We start from the raw sequence: 23814 nt of genomic DNA on the forward strand, positions 1-23814 counted from the left end.
ATTTTTCAAAGGTTTCACCAAGTTTTTATTTGCTTGCTCGCACACGGTTTATGTTGCGCTGTTGCAGCCGCTGGGCCGTGTGACGTCCTCGCGCCGCCTCCATCTTCCTTATTCAGGCAGCTAAAACGCAAACGTCAAGATGTCGTCACGCATGCAGAGCAATGCCACGCGACTTTTTTTTCTATGGCACGTTGGAAAGAAGTGATGGTCAAATGAAGCTTCATGAAGCACTGGTTACATTTTTTGGATGGCGCACCAAGTTGAAGCGGAATTTTAATACATTCCATGGCACTAGCATTTATCTTTAAGCCAAAAGCAACATCTAGAGGGCGAAAAAAACAAATGCTTGATGAAGCTTCATTTTCCCATCGAAGCTAGTGAAGCTAACCTTTCCGGCCTGGTCTCGGGTGCGGACGCGTAGCTTGTTGACCTGCGTTTCGGCAATGTCGGCCCTCTCCTCGGCGTCGTCCAGCTCGTGCTGCAGCTTCCTGTACTTGGACAGGTTGGTGTTGGCCTGCTCCTCCTTGGACACGGCAAAACACGGCGCCACCAGTCAACGACGATATTTGCTCACTAACGTTATTTGGACAAACAAGCACTTCTGCGTTCTTATTGACTGAAATTGAGGAAAAAAAACAACCCCATCAAAAAAAAAAAAAAGACAATGTAAATAGTGAGGCACGTTTTGGAGTTGCACGTTTTGAATTGCTTTTTTGTTAACGAAAACAAATGTATTCCGTTTTGTATGATATTTTATTTAAAAAACAACAAATACGCCACCTAATGAGGCCTTTCTTTTCGAGAAAAAAAAAAAAATATATATATATTGCTTTTTTTATTGACAAAAAATGTTATGGTTGGTATGTTTTTTATTGAAAAATGTAAACAAACAAACAAAAAACAACAACAAAACCTGACCATGAATAGAGACTTTTTTGATTGGAAAAAGGACTATGTATAGTATTACTTTTTTAGAAAAAAAGATGTTTTGAATGTTTTTGGATTAAAAAAAAGAACTATATATTATACATCATTAGTTTTTTTCTATACATTGTATAGACAGGCTTTTTGCGCAAAATGGACCATGTATTTTTTATATAAAAGATTGCAATGTATGTTTTTTTATTTAAAAAATAGCAAAAATAACTAAAGGTTTTAGTACTGTATTGCTTTTTATGAAAAAAATATGTTGTGTATGTTTTTTTGTATAAAAAGAAATAAAAAATAACAGAAAACAGATGTAGTGAGGCCTTTTTACAAGAACAAAAACATGTATAGTATTGCTTTTTTAAGGAGAAAATATAAGTTTTATGTTTTTTGTAAATAAAAAAGTCAAGAAAAAAAACATGAACCAGAAAATTGATGATGTATAGTGTGGATTTTTTTTATGGTTTTTGATTAAAAAACAAAAACAACCACACATGCATAGAAAGGGCCTTTTTTTGAGAAAAAAGGACTATGTATAATATGGCTTTTTTTAAATAATAAATGTTTAATAATAAAAAGTAAACAAAAACAACAAGAAAAAAAACCATGACCATGTAGAATGAGAGCTTTTTCTTGAAAAGAAAGCAGCATGGTTAGAGTAGGTTAGAGGCTCAAAGTAGTAAGCCTCAAACTAGGTCTAAGGGGTTCAAATTTGGCTTTCAAACTAGGGTTAGGGTTTCAATAATATTTTAAGATATTTTTAATATATTGTCATTATATATTTGAATGGATTTTTCTGTAATATAAAACAAGTGCTTCTAGAGTGTGTTTGTCAAGCGATGGACTCACGGCTTCCTCGGCCACTCTCTTGTAACTCTTGACTTTGGTCTGCAGCTTGTCAATGAGATCCTGCAGGCGGACCAGACTCTTCTTGTCTTCTTCAGCCTTCCGCCCCCCAAAAAATTCAAAGCACATATTGAATCCTTGACACAATGAAGCTTCATGAAGCACTTTCTTGATTGTTTTTGATGGCACCATTGGTTCAAAAAAGGGAGCGGAGGTTTATTATTTAATATTTAATATAAATTTTATATACATATATATAAATAGAAATGTACAAAATATAGAAAGATATTAAAAAACAGAAATAATATAATATATATAAAATAATATAGTAAAATATTATATCATATATAATATATACATGTATTATATAAAATATAAATTATATATGATATAAATGATAATATAATATGCATAATATATTATACTTTATTTTCTAAATTTTATTAATGGATCAAATGATTTTCAAATTTCTTATTATTATAATTATGAATACTCTTATTTTTGTTTTATTTATAGAAAACAAGAGGGTAGGACTAGAGAAGTTGTGAACTTCTCTCTAATTCTTTTCTAGCATTTATCTTTAAGCCATGAGCACCCCCAAAAAAATCCCAAGTGCTTCCTGAAACTTCATTTATGTATCACTCGCGTATTTGTGAAACAAACAGGCCGAATGGTTGGATGCGTACCTGATAGCATAACTCTTTGACTCTTCTCTCGTACTTGCGCACCGTCTTCTGTTGATCTTGGCTCTTCTTTTGCTCCATCTCCAGTTCACTTTCAAGTTCTCTCACCTAGGAACGTACGATTAGTCTGATGAAAAGTCAAATGGAGGGGGAAAAAAAAGAACTTTTAAAGAAAGCGTCTCTCACCCTGGCCTCCAACTTCTGAAGTTGCTTCTTGCCGCCCTTGAGGGCGATCTGCTCGGCCTCGTCCAGACGCATCTGCAGGTCTTTGATGGTCTGATCCATGTTCTTCTTCATCCTCTCCAGATGGGCGCTGGTGTCCTGCTCCTTCTTCAGCTCCTCGGCCATCATGGCCGCCTACAAGCGCAGCCTGGGTGTGAAAGGAGCCGGACGGGCGGCTTTAAAAAAAAAACAAACAATTCTGGGCTTACGTCGGTGATGGCCTTCTTGGCCTTCTCCTCGGCGTTACGGCACTCCTGCACGGCATCGTCCACCTCGCCTGACAGCGCGGACAGGTCGCTCTCCAGTTTCTTTTTCTGGTTGATCAGCCCTGTGTTCTGGGACAAAATGTGAACAAAATGAGTCATGAAGCTTCATGAAGTACTTGTGATATCTTTGAGCTCCTTTAGATGGCACTCTTGCTTCTTTATTTTGGTTGATCTGACCTCTGGAGCAAGGTGTGATCAAAACGATTATTAATGGCCAAATGAAGCTTCATGAGGCACTTGTGATATTTTAAGGCCCCTGGCGAATGCAATCTAGCTTTTTCTACTGGTTGTTCAGCTCTATGTACTGGGGCAAAACGTAACCAAAATAACTAATGAAGCCCAAATGAAGCTTCATGAAGCACTTTGGATATTTTTGGGCTGCTCACCACGACACTTTTTGTTCTGGGGCAAAATGTGACCAAAATGACTAGTGAAGGCCAAACGAAACCTCATGAAGCATGTGTAATGTTGTTGGGAGTACACTAGATGGCACTCTTGGCTCTTTTTCTGGTTGATTTGAAACTTTATGAACCACATCTTTGGGCTCCTCAAGATGGCACAAGAATAAGTTCACTTGAATTCCCAATTTGAGGAGCAGAGGGCGGCATTACCTGCGAGTGGAGCAGGTTGACCCTCTCGCTGGCTTCCAGCAGCTCGTTCTCGGCCAACTTGCGGGCCCGGTCGTTCTGTTCCAGGAGAGCCCGCAGCTCCTCCACCTCGGCGGCCAGCAGGTTGTTGCGCCGCTCCGTCATGGCCGCCTGCTCCTTCAGCTCCTCGTTCTTGTGAACCGTGTCGTCCAGCTCCATTTGCACGTCCTGGCCAGTAAAAAGTCACCCAGTGAGAATCACCACAGTCAAAAGTCTTAACCTACAATCTTCAGTGGCAGTCAAGTCAGATAAAAAAACTAACACCTCATTATACTCTATAACCCAAAACACAAAGTTTTTGTGTGTGTGTGTGTGTGTGTGTGTGTCTGCATGGAAGTTGTCCCAAATTGGCAGCTTTTAATCCCAGCCGGATACCCACTTGGTCTACAAAGAACGGATGCCCTGAAAAACCTTGTTCAATGGGTCGGAACCCTGATTCTTCTGTGCAGGAATCGATGCTCACCTTGAGCTGAACCTGCACGGTCCTCAGGAGCTTCTGGGACTCTGCGGCCTGCCTGTTGGCGTGGTTCAGCTGCACCTCCATCTCATTCAGGTCTCCCTCCATCTTTTTCTTCAGGCGCACCGCCTCGCTGCGAGCCCTGGACTCCGCGTCCAAGGTGGCCTGCATGGACTCCAGCGCCCTCTGATGGTTACGGCTGAAAAGATCATTCTAATGAATCACCGTTCGGATTTTCTCACAAACATCGCCCAGAAGGCTTTTTTTTGCCATCTTTGGTCACCTGCAAGTCAAACTTACCGGAGGTTGTCGATTTCTTCATCTTTTTCTGCCAACTTCCTGTCAACTTCAGCCTTGATCTGGTTCAGTTCCAGTTGGATCCTCAAGGTTTTACTTTCTTCGTGCTCAAGCGCGCCCTGAAACACAAACACACACAGGTTCACTGTGTAGGTAGGGATGGGAAAATGAAGCTTCACGAAGCATTTGTGATTCTTTTACACCTCTAGATGAAGCTCTTGGTTTAACGATAAAGGCTAGTGCCATCTCGTGGAATCAAAAAATGTCACAAGTGCTTCATGAAGCTTCAGTTGGCCGTCACTACATAGTGGTGGAACAATGAAGCTTCATGAAGCATTTGTGATTCTTTGACACCTCTCGATGAAGCTCTTGGTTTAATGATAAAGGCTAGTGAAGTAATATTAAACCTCCACAAACTCTTTCAACCAAAAGCGCCATCTAGAGGTGTCAAAAAATATCACGACTCATGAAGCTTCATATGGCCAGGACTTTAAACTGCACAGTACTTTTAGTCAATTTACCTCAATCTCCGCCAGTCCAATAAAAACGGATGTTTGACGTCCATTGCCGTCATTTTCAGTGAATGAATTCATCGGGTCATATATTTACCTCGGCTTCTTCCAGAGCAGCTTGAATCTCGCTTTTCTCCATCTCCAGACCCTTCTTGATCTTCTCCAGCTCCTGGATGGATTTGGCTCCCTGGCTGATTTGATCCGCCATATCAGCGATCTCCTCTAATTGAGAGAAGAAGCATACGTGAACTTTCAGATGTGAACGAGTGATCCGAGTGTCACCGCCGTTTACCTTGAAGGTTCTTGTTCTCTCGCTTGACGGTCTCCAGATGATCCAAGCTCTCCTCGTAGGAGTTCTTCAGTTTGAAGAGCTCAGTGCTCAAGCTACGGGACTCCTTCTGAGAAGCTTCCAGCTCTGTCTGGCACTCCTCGTACTTTTGTTTCCACTCAGCCAGCACCTGGTAGAGAAACGAGGTGGAATTTTAGACAAAGCCCAGCTCGGTGTCAGCTGCTCGGTACCTTGTCAAAGTTTCGCTGCTTCCTGTCCAGGGCGGCAGCCACAGCATTAGAACGCTCCAAATCGATCATCAGATCTTCGATCTCCGTTTGGAGTCGATGCTTGGTCTTCTCCAGAGAGGAGCACTTGGCATTGGAGGCCTCCATGGTCTCCTCGGCCTCCTGAAGACGCGTCACCAGCTTCTTCCTGATAGCGAACAAGAAGAATGTCATGTGTTGCTATGTCTTCTCGTTTTCTAAGTTCCAAGTGTGCCACTCACTTGGCTTCCTCCAGTTCTTCGGTCCTCTGAATGGCGTCCGTTTCATACTTGGTCCGCCACTGGGCCACCTCAGCGTTGGCCTTGGACAAGGCTCTCTGCATCTCGGCCTTGGCCTCCTGGTCCTCGTCGTACTGCTCTCGGAGAAGGTCGCAGTCGTGGCGAGCCGACTGAAGGGCGTGCGCCAAGGCGTTCTTAGCCTGGCCAGGGAAGTTAGAATGTTTTAAAAGCGCCTTTCAACAACCGCCGATGATCTGGACCTGACCTTAGTCTCCTCCTCCATTTGCTTCTTGAGATCCTCAATATTTTGACCAAAGGCGGTCTTGGCACGTTGAAGTTGGGAGACCGTGGAATCGCGTTCTTCCAGCTTCCTGCCCAGCTCGGCTGTGTAGGGTTAAGTTCATGAGTTAGCATGTTAGCATGGTAGCTTAGAGTTGGACTGAGGACATTCTTACGTCTCCCACCGTTTCTTTCTTGTCTTGTCTCTCTAATTCCCTTTAGAGACTGCTTTACTGAGTCTGATGAATGGTAAAAAACCTTCCAACGGCAATTTATATAAAAGTAGGGTAATATGCATTCTTTTACTTAACATTTAGCTTACTACATAAATGCAAAGCAGCCGGTTCCAACTTTAGCCACAAATGATGCTAAAGGTGCTCATTTCACATCAATAATGGTGCACCGATGCCATCTACTGGTTGATTGTCCACTGGTAAAGTTGTCTGTGAATTTGGAAATTACAGTGGAGAGGTAACAGATGCTTCCCGCCCACCCGTTGAAAAAAAACACGTAGTTAACAAGTATATTTGTTAATGGCAGTGAACGAATCCAAGCACATTTTTGGTCCGTGAAATTTCACCTTAAAGCTGAAATTCCCTTTCGGCGGTACCAGTGAGACAAATGATGATTTCGGCGACCTTCAAATGCGTGGCGACGTAATGTTGCTTACCGCTCTCGGCCTGAGCGCGGGCCTTGAGGGCGGTGCTGTCGTTGAGCTGCCGCTGAAGCTCCTCCGCTTTGGCTTTGGCCTCGCTCAGTTGATCTTCAAAGAGACGGCACGTCTTCTCAGCAGTAGCCTGCAGGCCGAGGAGATGGCGGCTATCTCACCGGGATCCTGCGCACGCTCCGTTTTTTCCCACCTTGCCTTTGGAGAGCTGCTCCACCGTGGAGGCGAGGTCGTCGGCCTCCATCTTGGCCTCGCTGCGTTCCTTCTCCAGCTTCTGCTTGACCCGCTGCAGGCTGTCGATCTGCTCGCTCAGTTCGGCCACGGTGTCGGCTTGCTTCTTCCTCAGGGAGGCCGTGGTGGCCTCGTGGTGCAGTATGGCTTCCTCCAGGTCCCGCCGCAGCTTGAGGAAATCGGCCTCTCTCTTTTTGTTGATCTCGATCTGGACCGAGGTGGCCCCGCCGGCCTCCTCCAGACGCTCGCTCAGCTCCTCCAGCTCGCGGGCCACGTCGCCACGCTGCTTCTCCACTTTGGCCCGACAGGCTCTGTCGGCCTCCAGCTCCTCCTCCAGCTCCTCGTTGCGAGCCTGGACCCCGAGGAGTCGTCGGTCGGCTTTGTTACGCGACAAAATTCAGAGGTGGGCACTGGCCATTTTCAAAATGGACGAAAATGTCATCCATCATCATCATCCATAAACAGCTGATGTCATTCCAGTAACCAATGGGGACATAGCAAAATGACAAACTCTTTCTGATTGGGTTAGATGGTAAGTAATTTAAAATACATATGTATATGTGTATTATCTAGTGAATTAAGCTCAGCAAAACCTTCTATAGTGTATGTGACAGATGAAATGTATCAGGTGAATTTCTTTTATGTTACCGTTTCTGAAAAAAAAGACTTCAGTGTTTTGAGAGAACACACACTAGGCATTGTGGTGAGACTTAAGACTGGCAGTTACAATTTTGGCTTGTAAAAATGGTGGACTGACAATGATGGAAGGGGGGACCAGCAAAAAAATGTAAAATGCCCACCTCTGACAAAAACGCGTCGCATTGCTGTGTGGGGACGACACTTACCAGCAACTCCTTGATTTTCTTCTGGAGCTGAATGGACAACAACTGCTCGTCTTGCATTTTGGAGCTCATCTCATTCATTTCAAAGTCTTTCCTGGTAGACATTGGCATCATTATAAAAAACAGCAAGAGGTATTTTTTCAGGTCTTTTATTTTCAGCCAGACTTACTTTTTTAGCCGCTCTTCCATCTGCTGCTTGTCGTTCTCCAAATCCATAATAGATTCCAAAGAAAGTTTAAGATCTCCTTCCAGCTTCCGTTTGGAACGTTCCAAATCCAAACGCAGTTTCTTCTCTTGTTCCAGGGAGCCCTCCAGCTAGTTTACACAAGAATTATGCAGTTTGTCATAAAGGAGTGACTAGAATACAATTTCGCAGTATGAACGGCTTCTTTTTCCAATCAATTTGCTCTTAATTTGAAAAGAAAACACATACTGTTCCTGTCACTGCATTAAAAAGCATCCAATTAAATTGGCTGATACCCGCAGAAACCCTGCCATTTTTTGGTCATTTTCTTCCACATCATTCCCGTAGAATTTTATCCAATGGACGGCACACAGCTGCGAGTGTGATAACTAAGTGGTTGTGCCATGTTGGAATTTGCCTTATTGTCATCATTTGGCTGAAATTTTAGCTCCCTAGTGCCTTTTTTCAGTGCTTTGCTTTTGATGTGAATGTCTTTGTTTTTAGATGAAAATACTGCAGAAGGGTTGAATTAAAATCTCACGTACCCCCTAAAGTGCCTTCACGTACCCCCAAGTGGTGCTCGTACCCCCACTTTTCTAATAGAATACTTTCCTTTTGCTGTTTGCGTATGCTTGTTGTACACCACTTACATCATCTACTTGTTGCTCCAGCTTGGATTTGGCTTTGGTCAGAGTGTTGACTTTGTCTTCTTCCACCTGAAGATCATCCAGAGTCTGCTGGTGGGCCTCTTGGAGCGCCTTCTTCTCCTTGGTCAGCTTCATGATGGTTTCATCCAAAACTGCCATTTCCTCAACGAGGTTCTTCACCTGGAATGGGACAGATGTTTTGAAACCTCCAATACCATCATCGCTTTACGTTTGGGGAGGGGTCTCCAAAGACTGGTCCGTGGATCAACACCCAAAATAATTCATTATCGTCATTTTTGGGGACCAGTGGTATGGGGGATATATGAATGAAGATTTTCCATGCTTTGTTACAACAGGTCATCTTCCAGGATCGCTTGAGAAGTGTGACCTTGTTCTCGAGGGCGTGTTTCTCCTTCTCTACTTTAGCCAAGGTCAGCTCCAGGTCATCGATGTCTTTCTTCAGCTCGCCGCACTCGTCCTCCAGTTTTCGCTTCTTGGCCAGCAGACTAGCGTTGGTCTCCTCCTCATCCTCCAACCTCTCCAGGAGTTCTTTGACTTTGGCTTCCAGCTGGATCTTGGTTTTGATGAGCAGGTCGCAGCGGTCCTCGGCATCCGCAAGATTGTCTTGCTCCTGTTGGCGAGGCGGAGAACAAGAAAGGCGCACGCCGTTGCATTCCCGGTCTAAAAGCGGAATGTGCGAACGGTGGGGGAATAAACACGTACCGCCTGCAGCTGCAGCGAGAGGTCGTTCTTCTCTTGGATCAGGCTGACCTGCCGCTCCTCTAGCTCTTTGCGCTTGAAATCGGTTTTCTCCAAGGCTTCCTTGAGCTGCACCATCTCCTCCTTCAGATTGGCCAGCTCCTTCTCCGTGGCCGCGCTCTTCAGCAGGGGCTTGATCTTGAAGAAGAGCTTCATCCAAGGCCAATGCTTGACTGTGTTGAAGGCTCGGATGTTCCACTGGATAATCATCAGGGCCTCCCTAATCGCCAGAAACAAACAGGAAATTCATGGAGTTTGATATTCAAGATTCAAGCGTTTATCTGTCTGTCTGTCTGTCTATCTATCTATCTTGTTAGCTTGCTAGTTATCTATCTTGCTTGCTTGCTATCTATTTTGCTAGCTCACGAGCTTGCTAGTTTGGTCTGTATCTTGCTTTCTTTCTATCTATCTATCTATCTATCTATCTATCTATCTATCTATCTATCTATCTATCTATCTATCTATCTATCTATCTATCTATCTATCTATCTATCTATCTGTCTGTCTGTCTGTCTGTCTGTCTGTCTGTCTGTCTGTCTATCTATCTATCTATCTATCTATCTATCCAGCTATCTATCTAACTAACTAACTAACTAACTAACTAACTAACTAACAATGTTAGTTAACGTTAGTCAAACAACGTTGCTAGTTTGAGTTTGCGGCGAGGAAATGTGACGGAAGGCGTCATTCTAGAGTTGCGCATTTCTTTATTTAGTGACTTGCCCTTGCTGCTCGGTCGCTGCGAACACACACGGAGGGATGTGCCGGCGTGAAACCGTACGCCCAACGCCGCTTTTGATGTTTCATGAGCGACCCAAGCGGGTTAGCGGATTGATTTAGTCTCGGCGGGCTGGCTTCTCACAGGCCTAAATATGGAGGCTCAAGGACTTGCCGTGGGTGTTTAGAGGGTGAATTTTAGTGGGTGCGCCGCACGCCGCCCGCGGGCGAGCGAAGCAGGGCGGGGGAGCTGATTGCATTTTTGCCATAACTCCACGCCGGGTGCCCCTCAAAGGTGAGCGTCTGTGTTTTTTTAGCAACCCAAACCTTCCGCCCCGGCGGCAGGCTTTAATCCTCGGTCACCCGCCACGCATCCCATCAATGCGCTCGCTTGGAAGCACAGGCGCCGCGGACAAAAGGGGCCATCGGGCATCCAAGAAGGGGGCCGCCGGCGGTATTTTTAGGGAGGCCCGGAGCAGCTGCCGCTTGACACATGTCGCCATGTGGCTCGGAGGGCGCCGTCAGCATTGTTTTGCGCGACGGGGAAAACGCCGCGGACTTGCGGGAACGCCGTTATTCGCCAAACGCGAGGCCTTCTTGGTTTTCAACCGCGGCTTACCTCCTCTGGTTCATAAGTCTCCGCTGCAGCCTCATGAGGAAGCCTCGAGCGGAAGCCTGCAGCAGCGTCAGAACTTTAGCTAAACGCTCATCCCTCATCTCCTCCAGTTGACCCAGCAGGCCTGCCTTGAAGAAGACCTGAGGAGCAGATCAAAATCAAAGTCAACAACATCACGCCTTCCAAAGGAGTTGCCGTCTCACCTTTGTGTGGCCGAATCGGTATTGGTTGTGGTCGATGTCCAAGGAGGCCAGCAGCTTCTCGGCACCTTTTCTGCTGTCCACAAATTTGTCATCGGGGATGGCTTGTGGGTTCAGGATACGGTAGCTGGAGCAACGCCGCAAACGATGAGCAAGGCATCATCCAGAAAATCAGGCCATTCTTGTATGTTTCCCAACATGGGTTATACTACTTTGCCATTTTTCATTGGATAGTTTTGAAGGGAGTATGTGTCAGTTTTCGCATGCGCCCGTGGGAGATTCAGGGGCATTATGGTAAATGCAGCAATACACGCTTCTCCTCCTGGCTGGCCGTAATTATTTTAATATGCTGTTAATAAAAAAAAAAAATAATAATAATAATATGAATAATTTAAATATATGAATATTTTACTTTATATAGATTTTAATAATTTTAATACGCACATATATATATATATATATATATATATATATATATATATATATATATATATATATATATATATATATATATATATATATATACACACACACACACATACATACACACACACACACACGTTTTTTTTTTTAACAGTTTATTTGATTTTTGGATCACCTTCAAAATACAATGCCACATAAAATGAATATACACAGGATACCCCTACTGTAAGTGTGCACTGGGATTGTTATTGTATGCGATGGCTTACCGTTGCTTGAACTCCGCATAGAGGATCCGATTGGGAAAGCCTTTTCTGCAGATCCTGATGCCCTCCAGCACGCCGTTGCAACGAAGCTGGTGCAGCACCAGGAACGGGTCCATGACCCCTGCACCGCATCAAAAAAAAAAAAATAAAAAAGTGAGTGCAACCCACATGGTTCAAATCTATGCTTGAGCTGAGCGTTACCAGGAGTTTTGGTCTCATTGGGGATGATGCAGCGCACAAAATGAGGCTGCGTGCTGCGCAGGTTGGTCATCAGCTTGTTCAGATTTTCCTAGAAAGAAAACACAGATTGCATAATCTTACACTTTATGTACTGTATATGTATAATTCTAAAAGGAAAAAAGGAACAACTAATTTAAAAAAAGTGCACTTGTATGAAGTTCTAATCTTTAGAAAGTTTTTTTTCTCTCTCCATAAAGCCATCCTGCACCTCAAAAACTCGACCAGTGACGAATTGAGAGAGGAGCCAGCACAGACTTAAAGTGATGTTCATGTGATCATTGCCCTAAACATCACTGCAAGTCTTAACTGCCTCCATCCCCATGCTCAAGCCTTAAAAGAAACAAATAAATAAATGCTTTGCATGTGTGCGTCTCACCTTGTGCAGCTGAGACACGGTCTGGAATGAGGCGGCCTTCTTCCTTTTCTCTTTGGTCCCGCTCCTGACATCTAAAGTTGAGCAAAAGTTATTCCACAAATGATTTTGACAGCTTGAGGGTATCCCTTTATGGAAGATAATCTGCCTCGTCACCAGTCACTTTACTGCACGCACACCTGCACCTTACAAATCCTGCACAGTGCAGGAAAGCGGCGAAATACATATTTTGCATCCTCATATGTATACAGTTTCATCCACTCCATCTACTTCATAATATGCTCACAATGTAAGTCATTCTACATTTTTCATTTATTAGTGGTTCATTATTAATGCCATTATTGCTCTATTACTGTTTTTTTTTTTTTTTTGTTCTATTGCCTTCTTTATTATTTGCTCGATTGTGGAATGTAGTCTGCTGGGGGAAGTGAACAGAATAAGAATTTCAAAGTATGCAGATGACAATTAAACTTGAACTTTGAAGCTACCTGAGTCGGACCCGATGTAGTTCTCGTACAGAGAAGCTAGCAGCTTGTTGGCGGACTTCTGGAAAACACCCACCACTGTCTCGTTCAGCGGGTCTTTGTTTTTGTCCAACCAGCCGATGATATTATACGGCACCTGTGAAACGAAAATGTTCCATTTAAAATTCCCCTTATTAGGTCATTTTCAGCGTTAAAGTTATTATTTTGCATGTAATTGATTCAATATTTACAATTTATTTATTTTAAAATGAATACTTTTAAAATCATATTTTGCCAGTCGCTGTCGACTGAAAATGAAATTAGAAAATGGCGAAACGGCAATTGTGACTGATGAAGCTTGGTTTTCTTGAAAAGTGGTTCTCGTGTTGCCACAATTAACTTCATCACAGATATATTTTTACAGTATTCTATGAGTCAAGAAATTCAATCCAAGGTACCATTTATATATATATATATATATATTTTAATATTTTTGGGGCTAGGTAAATATGTACTCAAGTTTTTTATTTATTTAGGTAGGTACTTAAGTAATTCATTACTTGATTACTTAGGTACTAAAGTATGAAAGTAAACAAATACATTAGTAAGTACTTAAATAATCAATTGAGTACTAAAGTATAAATCAAGTGATACATTTTTTTAGTACTTACTTACCTGAAGTTGGTAATGCTTAATTACCTAGAGTAATCAATTACTTTAGTAAGTACTTAAATAATGAATTTCTTGTGTATTAATCAGGTAATTTACTTCTTTAGTACTTAATTACCTAAATTAAATAGGTACCTAAATATGAAAGTAATTAATTATCTTAGCACTGAATTACCTAGGCTAATCTATTACTTGAGTAAGTACTTAAACAATAGATTGAGTAGTAAAGTAATCAAGAAATAGGTTAGAAATGGTGAGTGAAAAGGCAGCACTTACGATTCCGGCATAATGCATGAGCTCAAAGTGGGCCTCAAACTTGCGCTTCTTGTCCGGGCGCGGCTTTTGGAAATTTGGAGACTTGCCCAGGTGATTGTCGAACATCTTGGCTTTGAAGCTGTTGTCCGTGGCTTTTGGGAACATGCACTCCTCTTCGAGGATGGACATGATGCCCAGAGGCTACGGGACCGCAACAGGTTACTCTAATTGAGAAAAAAACAAACAAAAAAGGCCAGCGAGTCTTTTCTACCTTCTCGATGAGATCGATGCACGCCTGAAGGTCCAGGCCGAAGTCGATGAAGGTCCATTCGATGCCCTCCCGCTTGTACTCCTCCTGCTCCAGGATGAACATGTGGTGGTTGAAAAACTGTTGCAGTTTCTCATTGGTGAAGTTGATGCACAGCTGCTCGAAGCTGTTGAGCTGCAAAAAAAGACAAAAAATAAACGCGCACGTCTTTTATGATGTAGGATGATCCTGACACAGGAAATAATATCAAATAAGCCTACAGTACACCTAGCTTGGAAATTCTACAAACCCTGTCGACTTACTTCGGTGCTTCTCGATTATATTTTGCTAAGAGAAAACTTTTCCTCCTCCATTTGCCACTGACTATATAAGATTATTACCTAAAAAAGAATGTGTAAGTATACCTAAAATCATGTCCTTTATTACATTAACCAAAGAAAAAAAGTAAATTACCTCTCAACAAATATCAACAACTTTTTTTACAGCGTTCATACAGGTTACAGGTTAGTCTAAAACTGGAAAAAAAATAACCAAGTGCATCAAAGTGCCTCAAATACAAAAAAAAAAAGATACCAGCGCTTATTTTATTGCCATTACACTTGACTGGCAAAAAAAAGAAGCCTTTTCCACCCCTCCGCCCACTTGCCACACTGAATATAAATCCTGTATAATAAAAAAATATTAGTAAATCCTCATTTTAACATTAAAAAAAAAAAGAAAACAGCAATGTGTATTGACTTTCAACAAATGTTAACTATTTCTGTACTGTTTATATAGGTTACAGCTTAGTCTAAAACTGAAAAGAAACCAAGTGGGTCAAAGTGCCTGAAATTAAAAAAAAAAAGACAAAAAAACAATCTTTATTTCACTGTAAACACTTGACATTTCAAAAACAAGCGTTTTCCCACGCCCGCCATTTGAGACGGACCAACTTACGTCAAAGATCTCAAAGCCAGCGATGTCCAACACGCCTATGAAGAACTGGCGGGGCAGTGAGGTGTACAGGGTCCGGTTAATCCGGCCCACCAGCCATTTGAACATGCGGTCATATGTCGCTTTGGCCAGAGCGCCTACGGCATAGTTCACCTACAACACACACGCGCACGCACACAAATATTGTATACGCAGCTGTCATTTACACATATAGCTCCCCCGCAAGTGTGTGCACAGTTGCTAGCGTTGACAGCAAGAGTTATTAAACGCTAACAAAATCACTAACACGAGAATTGAAAAACAAAAGCGCACATTTTACATTTAGAAACGTTCTCGTAGGGCTGTCCCGATAACATCTTTTTTCACATCTGGTGCCGATATTGCGGCCAAGAGTACTGTCAGATATCGATAGCCATCTGATATCAGTAGGAATTATGATACTTGTTTATTTATTGTTTTTAATGTTAGACGAGACACGATCAAGTAAATACGAGCTGTTTATTCCAAACATCAATTCAACCTCAAACATGAGAATGCAATGCACTTGAAATTAAAAAAATATATATAATATAAAAAATATATATTAATATATATCAAACTGAGAAATTACCCCCAAAATGTCAATCAAAGCAAAAAAATTATACTATGATGTGCAAAATAAAAACTCAGGTTTAGTCAGTAAATTCAGAATATTTTTTGACTGTATATTCACTGCTTGTGGTGTCCATTTTGTCTCAGCAAGACAGCAAAATGAATTGCATCCCACCCAAACACATGGATGTCCTCTACTGAGGACATTAGAACTTAGCTTGAATGAGTGGAACAAATTCATGTGTTGTGGACCAGTGGTGTCCAAACTACGGCTCGGGGGCCATTCGTGGCCCATCATCCACATTTGTGCGGCCCATGACGTCTATTTTCAAAAATACTTTTGAAATGGACCACAATGCCATTAAAATAAATTGGAACTAGGTTGATTTTTTTAGCTGACTGGACACTGTGGCAAAAAACAAAACAAAAAAAAAAATTACAAATTTAAAACTCCTATAAAGTCATGTGCGAGTCCAAAGCTGTTCCACTTGATTGTGTGTCCTAACCTGTTCAACATTCTGACCCTTGACCACATACTCATTCCCAACCTTGACCCTTGGGTGGAGGAGGCCTTTGATGAGGTCAGCTGAACTGACCCCCATCAGGTACGAGGCCTTGTCCGCACCTTGACAAACAAAAAACAAGAACAAATCGAATCACGAGCTTATTTTTGCGCCTCTTTTGTTGCCGGCGGTTTTCCTTACTTTCAGTGCCGTCCGCCTCTGCTTGCTCCTCACGCTGCTTCTGCTTGAACTTCATGTTGCCAAAGTGCATGATGGCGCCCACTATTTTATAGCAGCCGTACTTCTCGTCCGACAGGAACCCCAGGATGTCCATAGCGTGCTGCGGACATCATCTGGTTATTTGATGGAGAGCCCCCCCCCCCCCCCCCCCCCCCACAAAAAAAAAATCATCTCTTACATCGGTGGCCATCAGCTCCTGTCCGTCATCCAAGTTCTCCACTGTGGTCACCCCCTGAGAGCAGAAGTGATAGTCGTACGGGTTGGAGGACACCAGCAGCATGTCTGCAACAAAAGAGTTTAGAAGCGCGTATCATGTAACCCTAACATCTAAAGTCAACAATCAAGTTCTCACCGAGCAGTTCTGGCTTCTTCTGCGACATGATCTGGTAGTAAATATGGTAGCTCCTTTCGCCCGGCTGCTGGAAAATCACTCTGGATTTTTCCAGAAGATCTGAGGAGCAGACAGAGACGCTGTGAGATCATAAAAACGAATCGCTTGTATTGAGTTGCTGTGTAAATGTTTGGAGGCCAGATTGTTGTCGGCTCTAACGAAGATAATGAATTGGACATTTCGTACGCTTGGACGCAGAAAGAAACTCTGGTTTCTCGTTTTAGGTGTCTCGATTTCACTCAGCCGTCATGTTTTTTTTCTACCTTTTACTCTTTCAGGCTCCCTGGGAGATGGAACTAGTCCCAGATACGCTGAATGGTTAGTAAGCTAGTACCGCATTTTCCGCTCTATAAGGCGCACCGAATTATAAGGCGCACCTTCAATGAATGGCATATTTTAATACTGTTTTCATATATAAGGCGCACCACATTATAAGGCGCATAGAATAGAAGCTATAGTAGTGGCTGGAGTTATATTATACAGCCACTAGATGGAATCCCAAAATGGACATCTTTGTCAAGAATTCATATTTATTTCTTTTTCGTATAAAACCAATACTTAAAAAAAAAACCAAGGCTCGAATGTTTTTTGCAGAGTTTTGTTAATCATTGAAAAAAAATGGTATCAAAACGGTATGGGTATAGGTACAGAACTAGTTTTTACTAAATGATAATATGACATTATTAACCTTTAGGATGATCACAATGCCCTATTACTGTTTTTTTTTTATTGCCTTCTTTATTATTTGCTCTATTGTGTGGAATGTAAGTCTGCTCAGGGAAGTGAACAGAACAAGAAGTCCGTTTTGACTCTTGAATGATGGTGATGATGATTATTATTACAGTTATCAATGTTTAATGCATCGTTGTTCTTTTATTCAGCATTAGTTTGAAATGTTTAACTGCATTTGAATGCACCATACTTCTCAGCCTCATACCAACAGCTAGACGTAGATGTGCCAAGCTGATCAGAACGTAAACAAGGAAATACTGAAAAAAAAAGATTGATAAGGCTATCAATGTCCATTTATTAATTTGCGTGCTTGCCTATGAAGCATGTGAACTATGGAAATTGTTCAGTATGAAAGGATGCATTCAGCCGAACACAGCAAATGGAAAATAATGTTTGAAAAAGTATTAATCATACATGAAAAATAAAACTTTACCAAATGAGTTATTGACAAAATATGAACTTTTTACTGGTGAAAATGGCCAACTCACATATGTCAATGTCAGCAGAAGCCAGTTTGCCAGTGGGACCAAAGTGGATCCTGATGAACTTTCCCTGTGGTGAAAACGGAGACGTCATTTTTCACGGAAAGCATAGCAAACTGATAAAAGCAACTAAATATGAATCCAAAATCCCGAGAGTATTTGTAAAATCCTCACAAAACGGGACGAGTTGTCATTCCTCAGAGTTTTGGCATTGCCGAACGCCTCCATGGCGGGGTTGGCCTCGATGATTTGATCCTCCAAAGTCCCCTGAGAGAGAGGGGACATTTTGTGTAAAACCAGACAACACCATGCAGTTTTGTTTAAAATGGGAAGTCAACCCCAATAAAATGTTTTATGCGGCCTAAAAATGATCAATGTTGTGCTTTTGGAATGAGACCTAAGCAGCAAAATCTAAAAAATCGCATCTCAAGGACGGCCATTTTGCCTCTTACTGTCACCTGAAAATCACATCGCAGTTGCTCACTGCTCAGCTGAGCCATGATTGGTTCTTACCAGTGCCCTGAGCAAAATGGCCGCACCCTGAGATGGAAAAACACGGGTGGATTTTGCTGCTTAATTCAAAATCCACAAATACAATTTTTAGACGAGTAGGGGTGCATAAAGCCAATTATTATTTACTACATTCCAGGGATGACTTCCCCTTGAACTCTTTCAGAGCCATAGACGACAATTTTCGTTATGTAAAATACTTATCGTTGTGCAGCGGTGATAAGAGTTCTTATCAACTATTTTATTTATTTATTTTTTAATGAATGGATAAATGACACTCGTGGCCAGCGCTTTGCGGAATATTATGCCAATTGAGCGCTGTTACAATGTAGTTATATAGATATGCAAACTGTTATTTTTTGTCATAAAAAACACAGTTTCAATGTTTTCGTTCATGTTATTTTGAATAAAAGGACTATTGAGGTGTTTCAGATGCTCCCAAAAATATATATTTGTGTCAAAGTTACCGTTGTGCAGAAAACAAAGGTTTTTACAAAAAAGTTCATTTTCGCATTTTGTCCAAAATAGCTTTTTCAAACAGTGATTACTAAAGAACGCAATATGGTAGAATCTTACTTTTTTTTTCTAGGTAAAGAATGGAATCCAATCAGTCATATGGTACCACCATTGTCGTACAATACAATATTCTGACGGCCTTGAAAGATGCGTCAAAATGTTCGAAATCAGCTTGGCACTGAAAGAGTTAAAGCGATTCCACTTTGATATCACTCACCCCGGTCTTGGTGGCAGGACCTTGCTGCAAGCAGAAAATGTCAACAACAAAATTAGTGAAATTGAAATGTTGTCAGGAATGAACTGATTTTCACAAAAAGGGAACTTGACCAACAGAAGCTGGTTTGTTAAAAGCAATGGTGAAAAAAAAAAAAAGAAAAAACTCTATATGATGAAATGTTGCGGGGAGATGAGCAACAAACAACAAAGAAAAGTCAAAAATCCGGGAAAACATTTGCAAAACAAAAACGAGAGGGGAAGAAAAAGAATCCAAAATTCAATACGGGAGCATTGCAAAGGGGCTGGAAAGCACATGGGGTCAAGACAGGACATTCCGGGGAATGGAAATGTATGCAAATACATTAAAAGGGTTCCTGTATGGAAAAAATACAAAAAACAAAAGGAAAATCAAATTCAGCCAAAAAAAAAAAACACAAAAAGGACTGAAAAAAGGGAGGAGAAGAAAAAAAAGTAGAGTTGCCACATTTGCCTTACTGCTTTCTTAGCAGAGGTATCCCCAAGTGCTGCCACAATGGCAAAATACTGAATGACACGTTTCGTGTTGACAGTTTTGCCAGCACCGGATTCTCCGCTAGGAGTGTGAAAAATAACAGGTGAAAAGAGAACCAAGAAAAGTGAAGCAAAATACGACAAAAATAAAAACTAACAAAAAAAAACACCTTCAAAGAAAAATATGTGAGGATATTTACCGTTGAAAAATGGCTGCCAATACTTTTATAAGTGATGTAACTTGTTTGTCCACTGATATCACAAATCAAAGGGCCCCAATCATGAAAATTCAACTTTTTGTAGCTTGTAACCATGTGACAATGTTCATTTCTCACCCTAAACACCCTGAAAGTGTTAATGTCCTTCTTTGATCCATTTTAGAGAATTCCTTGCTTGTTCGTACTGCCAGTGCAGTGTAAACACACTCCAGCAATACCACATTTTACACCAGTCGGGACGAAGAGATTATGCGCAGAGTCAGTCGAGTAGACAACAATTTTTGACTGATTCGTTACAAGGTTTTAGTGTCGAAAATGTACAAGTGGCGAAAATACAAGAATGGATTTGCCGTAAAAACAAAAGATTCCCACAATTATACCTGATGGAGAGGCCATAGCTGCACGCTTCGTTGTTTGGAGAAGAACCAAGTGTTTTGGATGAAGAGTAGGAATGAGACGAGACCCAAATTCAAAAACAAACAGCCAAAAGAAAATCGATCTCCTGCTGTGTTTGCGCAAGAAATTTTGTGGCATCCTTATCTCGTGAGATCTCATCTTTTGTGAGCTCGTCCTGTCCCTAATAAATAGCACATTCATAATTTACGAAGATTGATGCTTAGTTGCTACTAACTTCTGAGGTTTGTCTATGTGAAGTACTGTTTAAATCTACTTTTGAGTTTCTTGATGATGTAAAATAACAGTTGCGCACATAAGTTTACAAAGCGCAAGGTGAAGTTAATTTTTTGTTTGTTATTTTTGCTATGTTATTGTTTCATTTCGTTCGAACGATGTCATGAGACGCGAAGTTTCACTTCCTGGTTTGAAATTTCGCTACCAACAAAAACGATGTTTCATAAGAAATGAATGTTAATGTGCCAAATGTACGCTTTTATATCATATATTTAAGCCTTGTTGCAGTATTTTGGGCTCATTTTCTTCCACATCATTCTGGCAGCCCAGTACTGGTTGTGTGATAACTAAGTGGCCGTGCCATTTTGACTTTGACATGTTGTCGCCATCTGGGTGAAATTTCATCTCCCGAGTGCCTCATTTCAATGCTTTCCATTTGACGTGAAAGGTTCTGATGTAAAGATCAAAGGATTGAAAAAGATATTGCACAAGCGCTAACTGGAAAGTTTTAAATAACATGATACGGGCCCTGTAAGGAAGATGGTACTTACGTGATGAGCATAGACTGATTCTCCCGATCTGAAAGGGAGAAAATACTTGCTAAGTCTGTGCTGTGTGTGTGTGTGTGTGTGTTTGGCTGTACTTGTGAGAATTGCTTTGAGTTTTCTACCAACATAGTGAGGACATTTTGGAGTTGCGAAGACATTTAGGTTAGTTCTCACTTGTTCAGACCTTTTTTTGAGGGTCAAGACTTGCTTTTTGAGTATAGGTTTGAACTAGGTAAGGGTTAGGGTTAGGCAATCATTTCTAATGGTTAAGGTTAGGGTTAGGGGCTAGGAAATGCAATATGGAAGGGTCCCCAAAGTTTCTATCATCACGGTGCGGTCAACACATTTTATGGTGGGGCGTCCATTTCTGGCCAGTTTTAAAATCAAATATCTTTCAGACTTGGGTAATGCATAAAACGGAAATAATTTATTATTGCGGTCCCGTACCGGCTGGTCGGCAGTTGGGGACCCCTGATTTACGGACGTCCTCACAAGTATAGCCGTACGAATGTGCGTGTGAGAGACCCTTACTGCGCAGCATGGCATTGTAGGCGTTGTCGGCGATGGAGTAGATGTGCGGCGGCGCCTCCGAGCGTCGTTTGCCTTTGTAGGCGGCGACCACGGGGGCCGTGTAGACCGGCAGCCATTTGTACGGATTCACCGTCACGCAGAAGAGGCCCGAGTAAGTCTAAAAGCGACAACAACCGATGAGCTCCGCCCAGCCCGGAATAGGTCGGGGAAGGTCAGCCGAGCTCACGTAGATCATCCAGGCCGAGTAGCGCCGGCGCATGTTGTGGAGCACGGAAGCTTCGTTGAGATGCGTCAACATGGCCATGTCTTCGATCATGTCGTACTTGGGGGGGTTCATCTGCTGGATGTCGCTTTCCTTCACGGTCAGAGTCTGTGGAGACGACAAGAGGACGTTAGGAGGGGGACAGGGAGGACACTTTGGATATTAGCACCTTACCTTGCCATTTTTAGTCTGGACAATGACTTTGTCGCCACTGTGCTCCTTGATCTCGATCTCGATGTACGCTTCTTTCTCATCGGGGATCCAGGCTCTCTTCTTACCTGCGGGAAAAGGGAGCCTGTGTTCATTCTGTTTCGTCTAGTTTGTAAGTGGTATCGTTGCCCTAAAAAGACAAATTATGCAATTATATATATAGATTTTTTTGAAAGAAGTAAAAAATTAACCAATAAAATTTATATATATATATATATATATATATATATATATATATTTATGTGTGTGTGTGTGTGTGTGTAGTAGGTAGTGAGGCACTTACTGTAGGTACTGAAGTACTTTAGGTTTGATCATTTTAGTTGCTAAAGTAAGCAATAACTAAGAACTAATCATTTATTTGAGGGAATAAGTTTTAAAGTAAACCATTTTTTTTTAAAAGTTAACCAATTTGGTTATTTGAGTACTAAAGTAATTACGGTATGTTTGCTTACTTTAGGTGCTAAAAATAATCATTTTCTTCGTGGAATCGCATATTAAGCTAATTAATTAGTTTAGGTACTCAAGTATTCAAGGAATTATGTTTGACTACTTTCTACTTGTGTAAGCATGCGTTAGTAATCAATTAGTTTGCACAATTAAGTCTAAGGTAATCAATTACTTGAGGGAAAAAGTAATTACAGTCCATTTGCTTACTTTAGGTGCATAAAAAAACATTTAATTTGGGTAATTACATACTAAAGTAATTGATTAGTTGAGGTACTCAAGTATTAATTACGTTTGATTGCTTTATACTTAAGTGTAAATATGCTAAAGTAATCAATAAAGTTTAGGTAATTAGGTACTATATTAATCATTACTTTAAGTAAAAAGTGCTAAAATAATAGATGAAGTAATCAATATTGATGAATTTAATGTATAAAATAACTGATTAATTTAGGACTTTAGTCATTTGGTAGCAACTATCTTCTGACAATTGCAAAAAAAAAAAGAGAGACAGTTATAAACAAGTACGAAAGTCTGCATTCTTTAAAAAAATAGAATTGTCTTTGGGATTGAATGAGGTAAGATACATTACATGGAAATTTTAGTACATGAGGATACTTTTAGTACTATGAGTAATGTTGCTGCTAAAATACAGATGCAGCATTGTAACACATGAAAGGAACATTATTACATCAATATTGTAATCACTCTCTAATACTTGTAGATAATCTTTAAACTCACATGATTTTGCTTGAATTTAAACTTGGCAATAAATCGAACTAATTCATGAAGCTGTGGTTTTAAAAATCGACATTGAACAGTTTTTCACAAGACGTGTTTACAATAGTTAATAACCATGCAATGTGGCATTGAATCAAGTGTTGCGCAAACTATAAAATATATATTTTATTTGGCACAAGCTATAAATGTTAAGTATAGGATTAAAACAGATTTCAAATCATCATACATTTTTGTTGTCCGAACATTTTTCGCAGGATTTTTTTTGAATAAAAATGTTGTTTTTGCGTTCGATTAAAATTAAACTGTCCCAATCATGACAGAGAATGTTATTTTTTTGCCGTTGTTTAGACTTTATTTGTTCTTTAATTTGGACTGTTGTTTGTTATTTAATTTGCGACGAGAGGAACACAATAAACAACACAAAAACCAAGACAAGATTCCTTTGTATTTTCGTGGAGACTTACCGTCAAAAGCGACAGTTTGCACCGCCAGTTGCTCCAAATCCGATTTGCGTAAAAAGGGCGCCGCCTCCCCGAACTCCTTCATGTCAAAACGGGACATGGTTCCGACTCCCCGACGGGCAGGCCCGATCAAGAAAAGTGTAGTTCCTTGAAGCACAATACAACAAAAGATGCTAGGATGCTACTACTTTTTTTTTTTTTTATTAGCGAGAAATCAAACTGCGTAAAAGCGAAAATATGACAACAGGGCCGCGTCCCAATTCCAGAATCAACTCGAGGTGACGACAGTCTACAAGTAACAATGCGTCAATCCGTGAGTAAAATAAAATAAAATAGATCTATAAAAGTGACATACGCAACCCACCTGGGAAGTGCAAAGAGCTGTCCGGTGACTTGCCGGGACGCGCGTGAGGAAATG

The 23814-nt window shown here is 41.3% G+C and overlaps 1 protein-coding gene across 2 annotated transcripts; it reads right to left on the reverse strand.

The window, feature by feature from the left end:
- Position 1: 1 nt before the first annotated feature.
- On the reverse strand, positions 2-23511 carry myh7ba (myosin, heavy chain 7B, cardiac muscle, beta a). Of its 2 annotated transcripts, XM_088422779.1 has the most exons (43): positions 23400-23511; positions 21715-21818; positions 21505-21648; positions 21279-21435; positions 20751-20778; positions 19337-19433; positions 18686-18694; positions 17774-17866; positions 17606-17669; positions 16347-16445; positions 16173-16276; positions 15956-16094; positions 15758-15876; positions 14664-14813; positions 13731-13901; positions 13481-13660; positions 12560-12692; positions 12075-12145; positions 11660-11747; positions 11462-11579; positions 10776-10899; positions 10576-10712; positions 9204-9459; positions 8869-9111; positions 8484-8660; positions 7819-7964; positions 7653-7743; positions 6770-7159; positions 6580-6706; positions 5896-6014; positions 5634-5830; positions 5377-5560; positions 5150-5315; positions 4955-5079; positions 4349-4464; positions 4055-4247; positions 3556-3759; positions 2888-3013; positions 2643-2813; positions 2460-2564; positions 1777-1872; positions 389-523; positions 2-120 (listed from the first exon to the last, which is right to left on the reverse strand). In XM_088422779.1, exons 1-43 carry the CDS (start codon positions 23494-23496, stop codon positions 109-111), a joined length of 5805 nt encoding a protein of 1934 aa, XP_088278905.1. In that variant the 5' UTR covers positions 23497-23511; the 3' UTR covers positions 2-108. The 2 variants fall into 2 exon arrangements, with proteins under 2 accessions (XP_088278905.1, XP_088278906.1); XM_088422780.1 differs by lacking the exons at positions 18686-18694; positions 19337-19433; positions 20751-20778; ... (2 more) ...; positions 21715-21818; positions 23400-23511 and adding an exon at positions 18843-18980.
- Between the last annotated feature and the right edge of the window lie 303 nt (positions 23512-23814).

This window comes from Hippichthys cyanospilos, chromosome 9 (genome assembly GCF_059441005.1).
Source record: "Hippichthys cyanospilos isolate Australia breed blue-spotted pipefish chromosome 9, RoL_Hcya_1.0, whole genome shotgun sequence".
Taxonomy (NCBI): Eukaryota; Metazoa; Chordata; class Actinopteri; order Syngnathiformes; family Syngnathidae; genus Hippichthys; species Hippichthys cyanospilos.

What these genes read in the sequence shown, in the direction of transcription:
- myh7ba (XM_088422779.1), bottom strand. Translation starts at nt 23,496, where the DNA reads ATGTCCCGTTTTGACATGAAGGAGTTCGGGGAGGCGGCGCCCTTTTTA. An exon ending in AGACTTATGAACCAGAGGAG is followed by an intron (nt 9,460 to 10,575) that starts GTAAGCCGCGGT and finishes TCTGGCGATTAG; the next exon opens with GGAGGCCCTGATGATTATCC. An exon ending in TCAACCTGCTCCACTCGCAG is followed by an intron (nt 3,014 to 3,555) that starts GTAATGCCGCCC and finishes ATTTTGTCCCAG; the next exon opens with AACACAGGGCTGATCAACCA.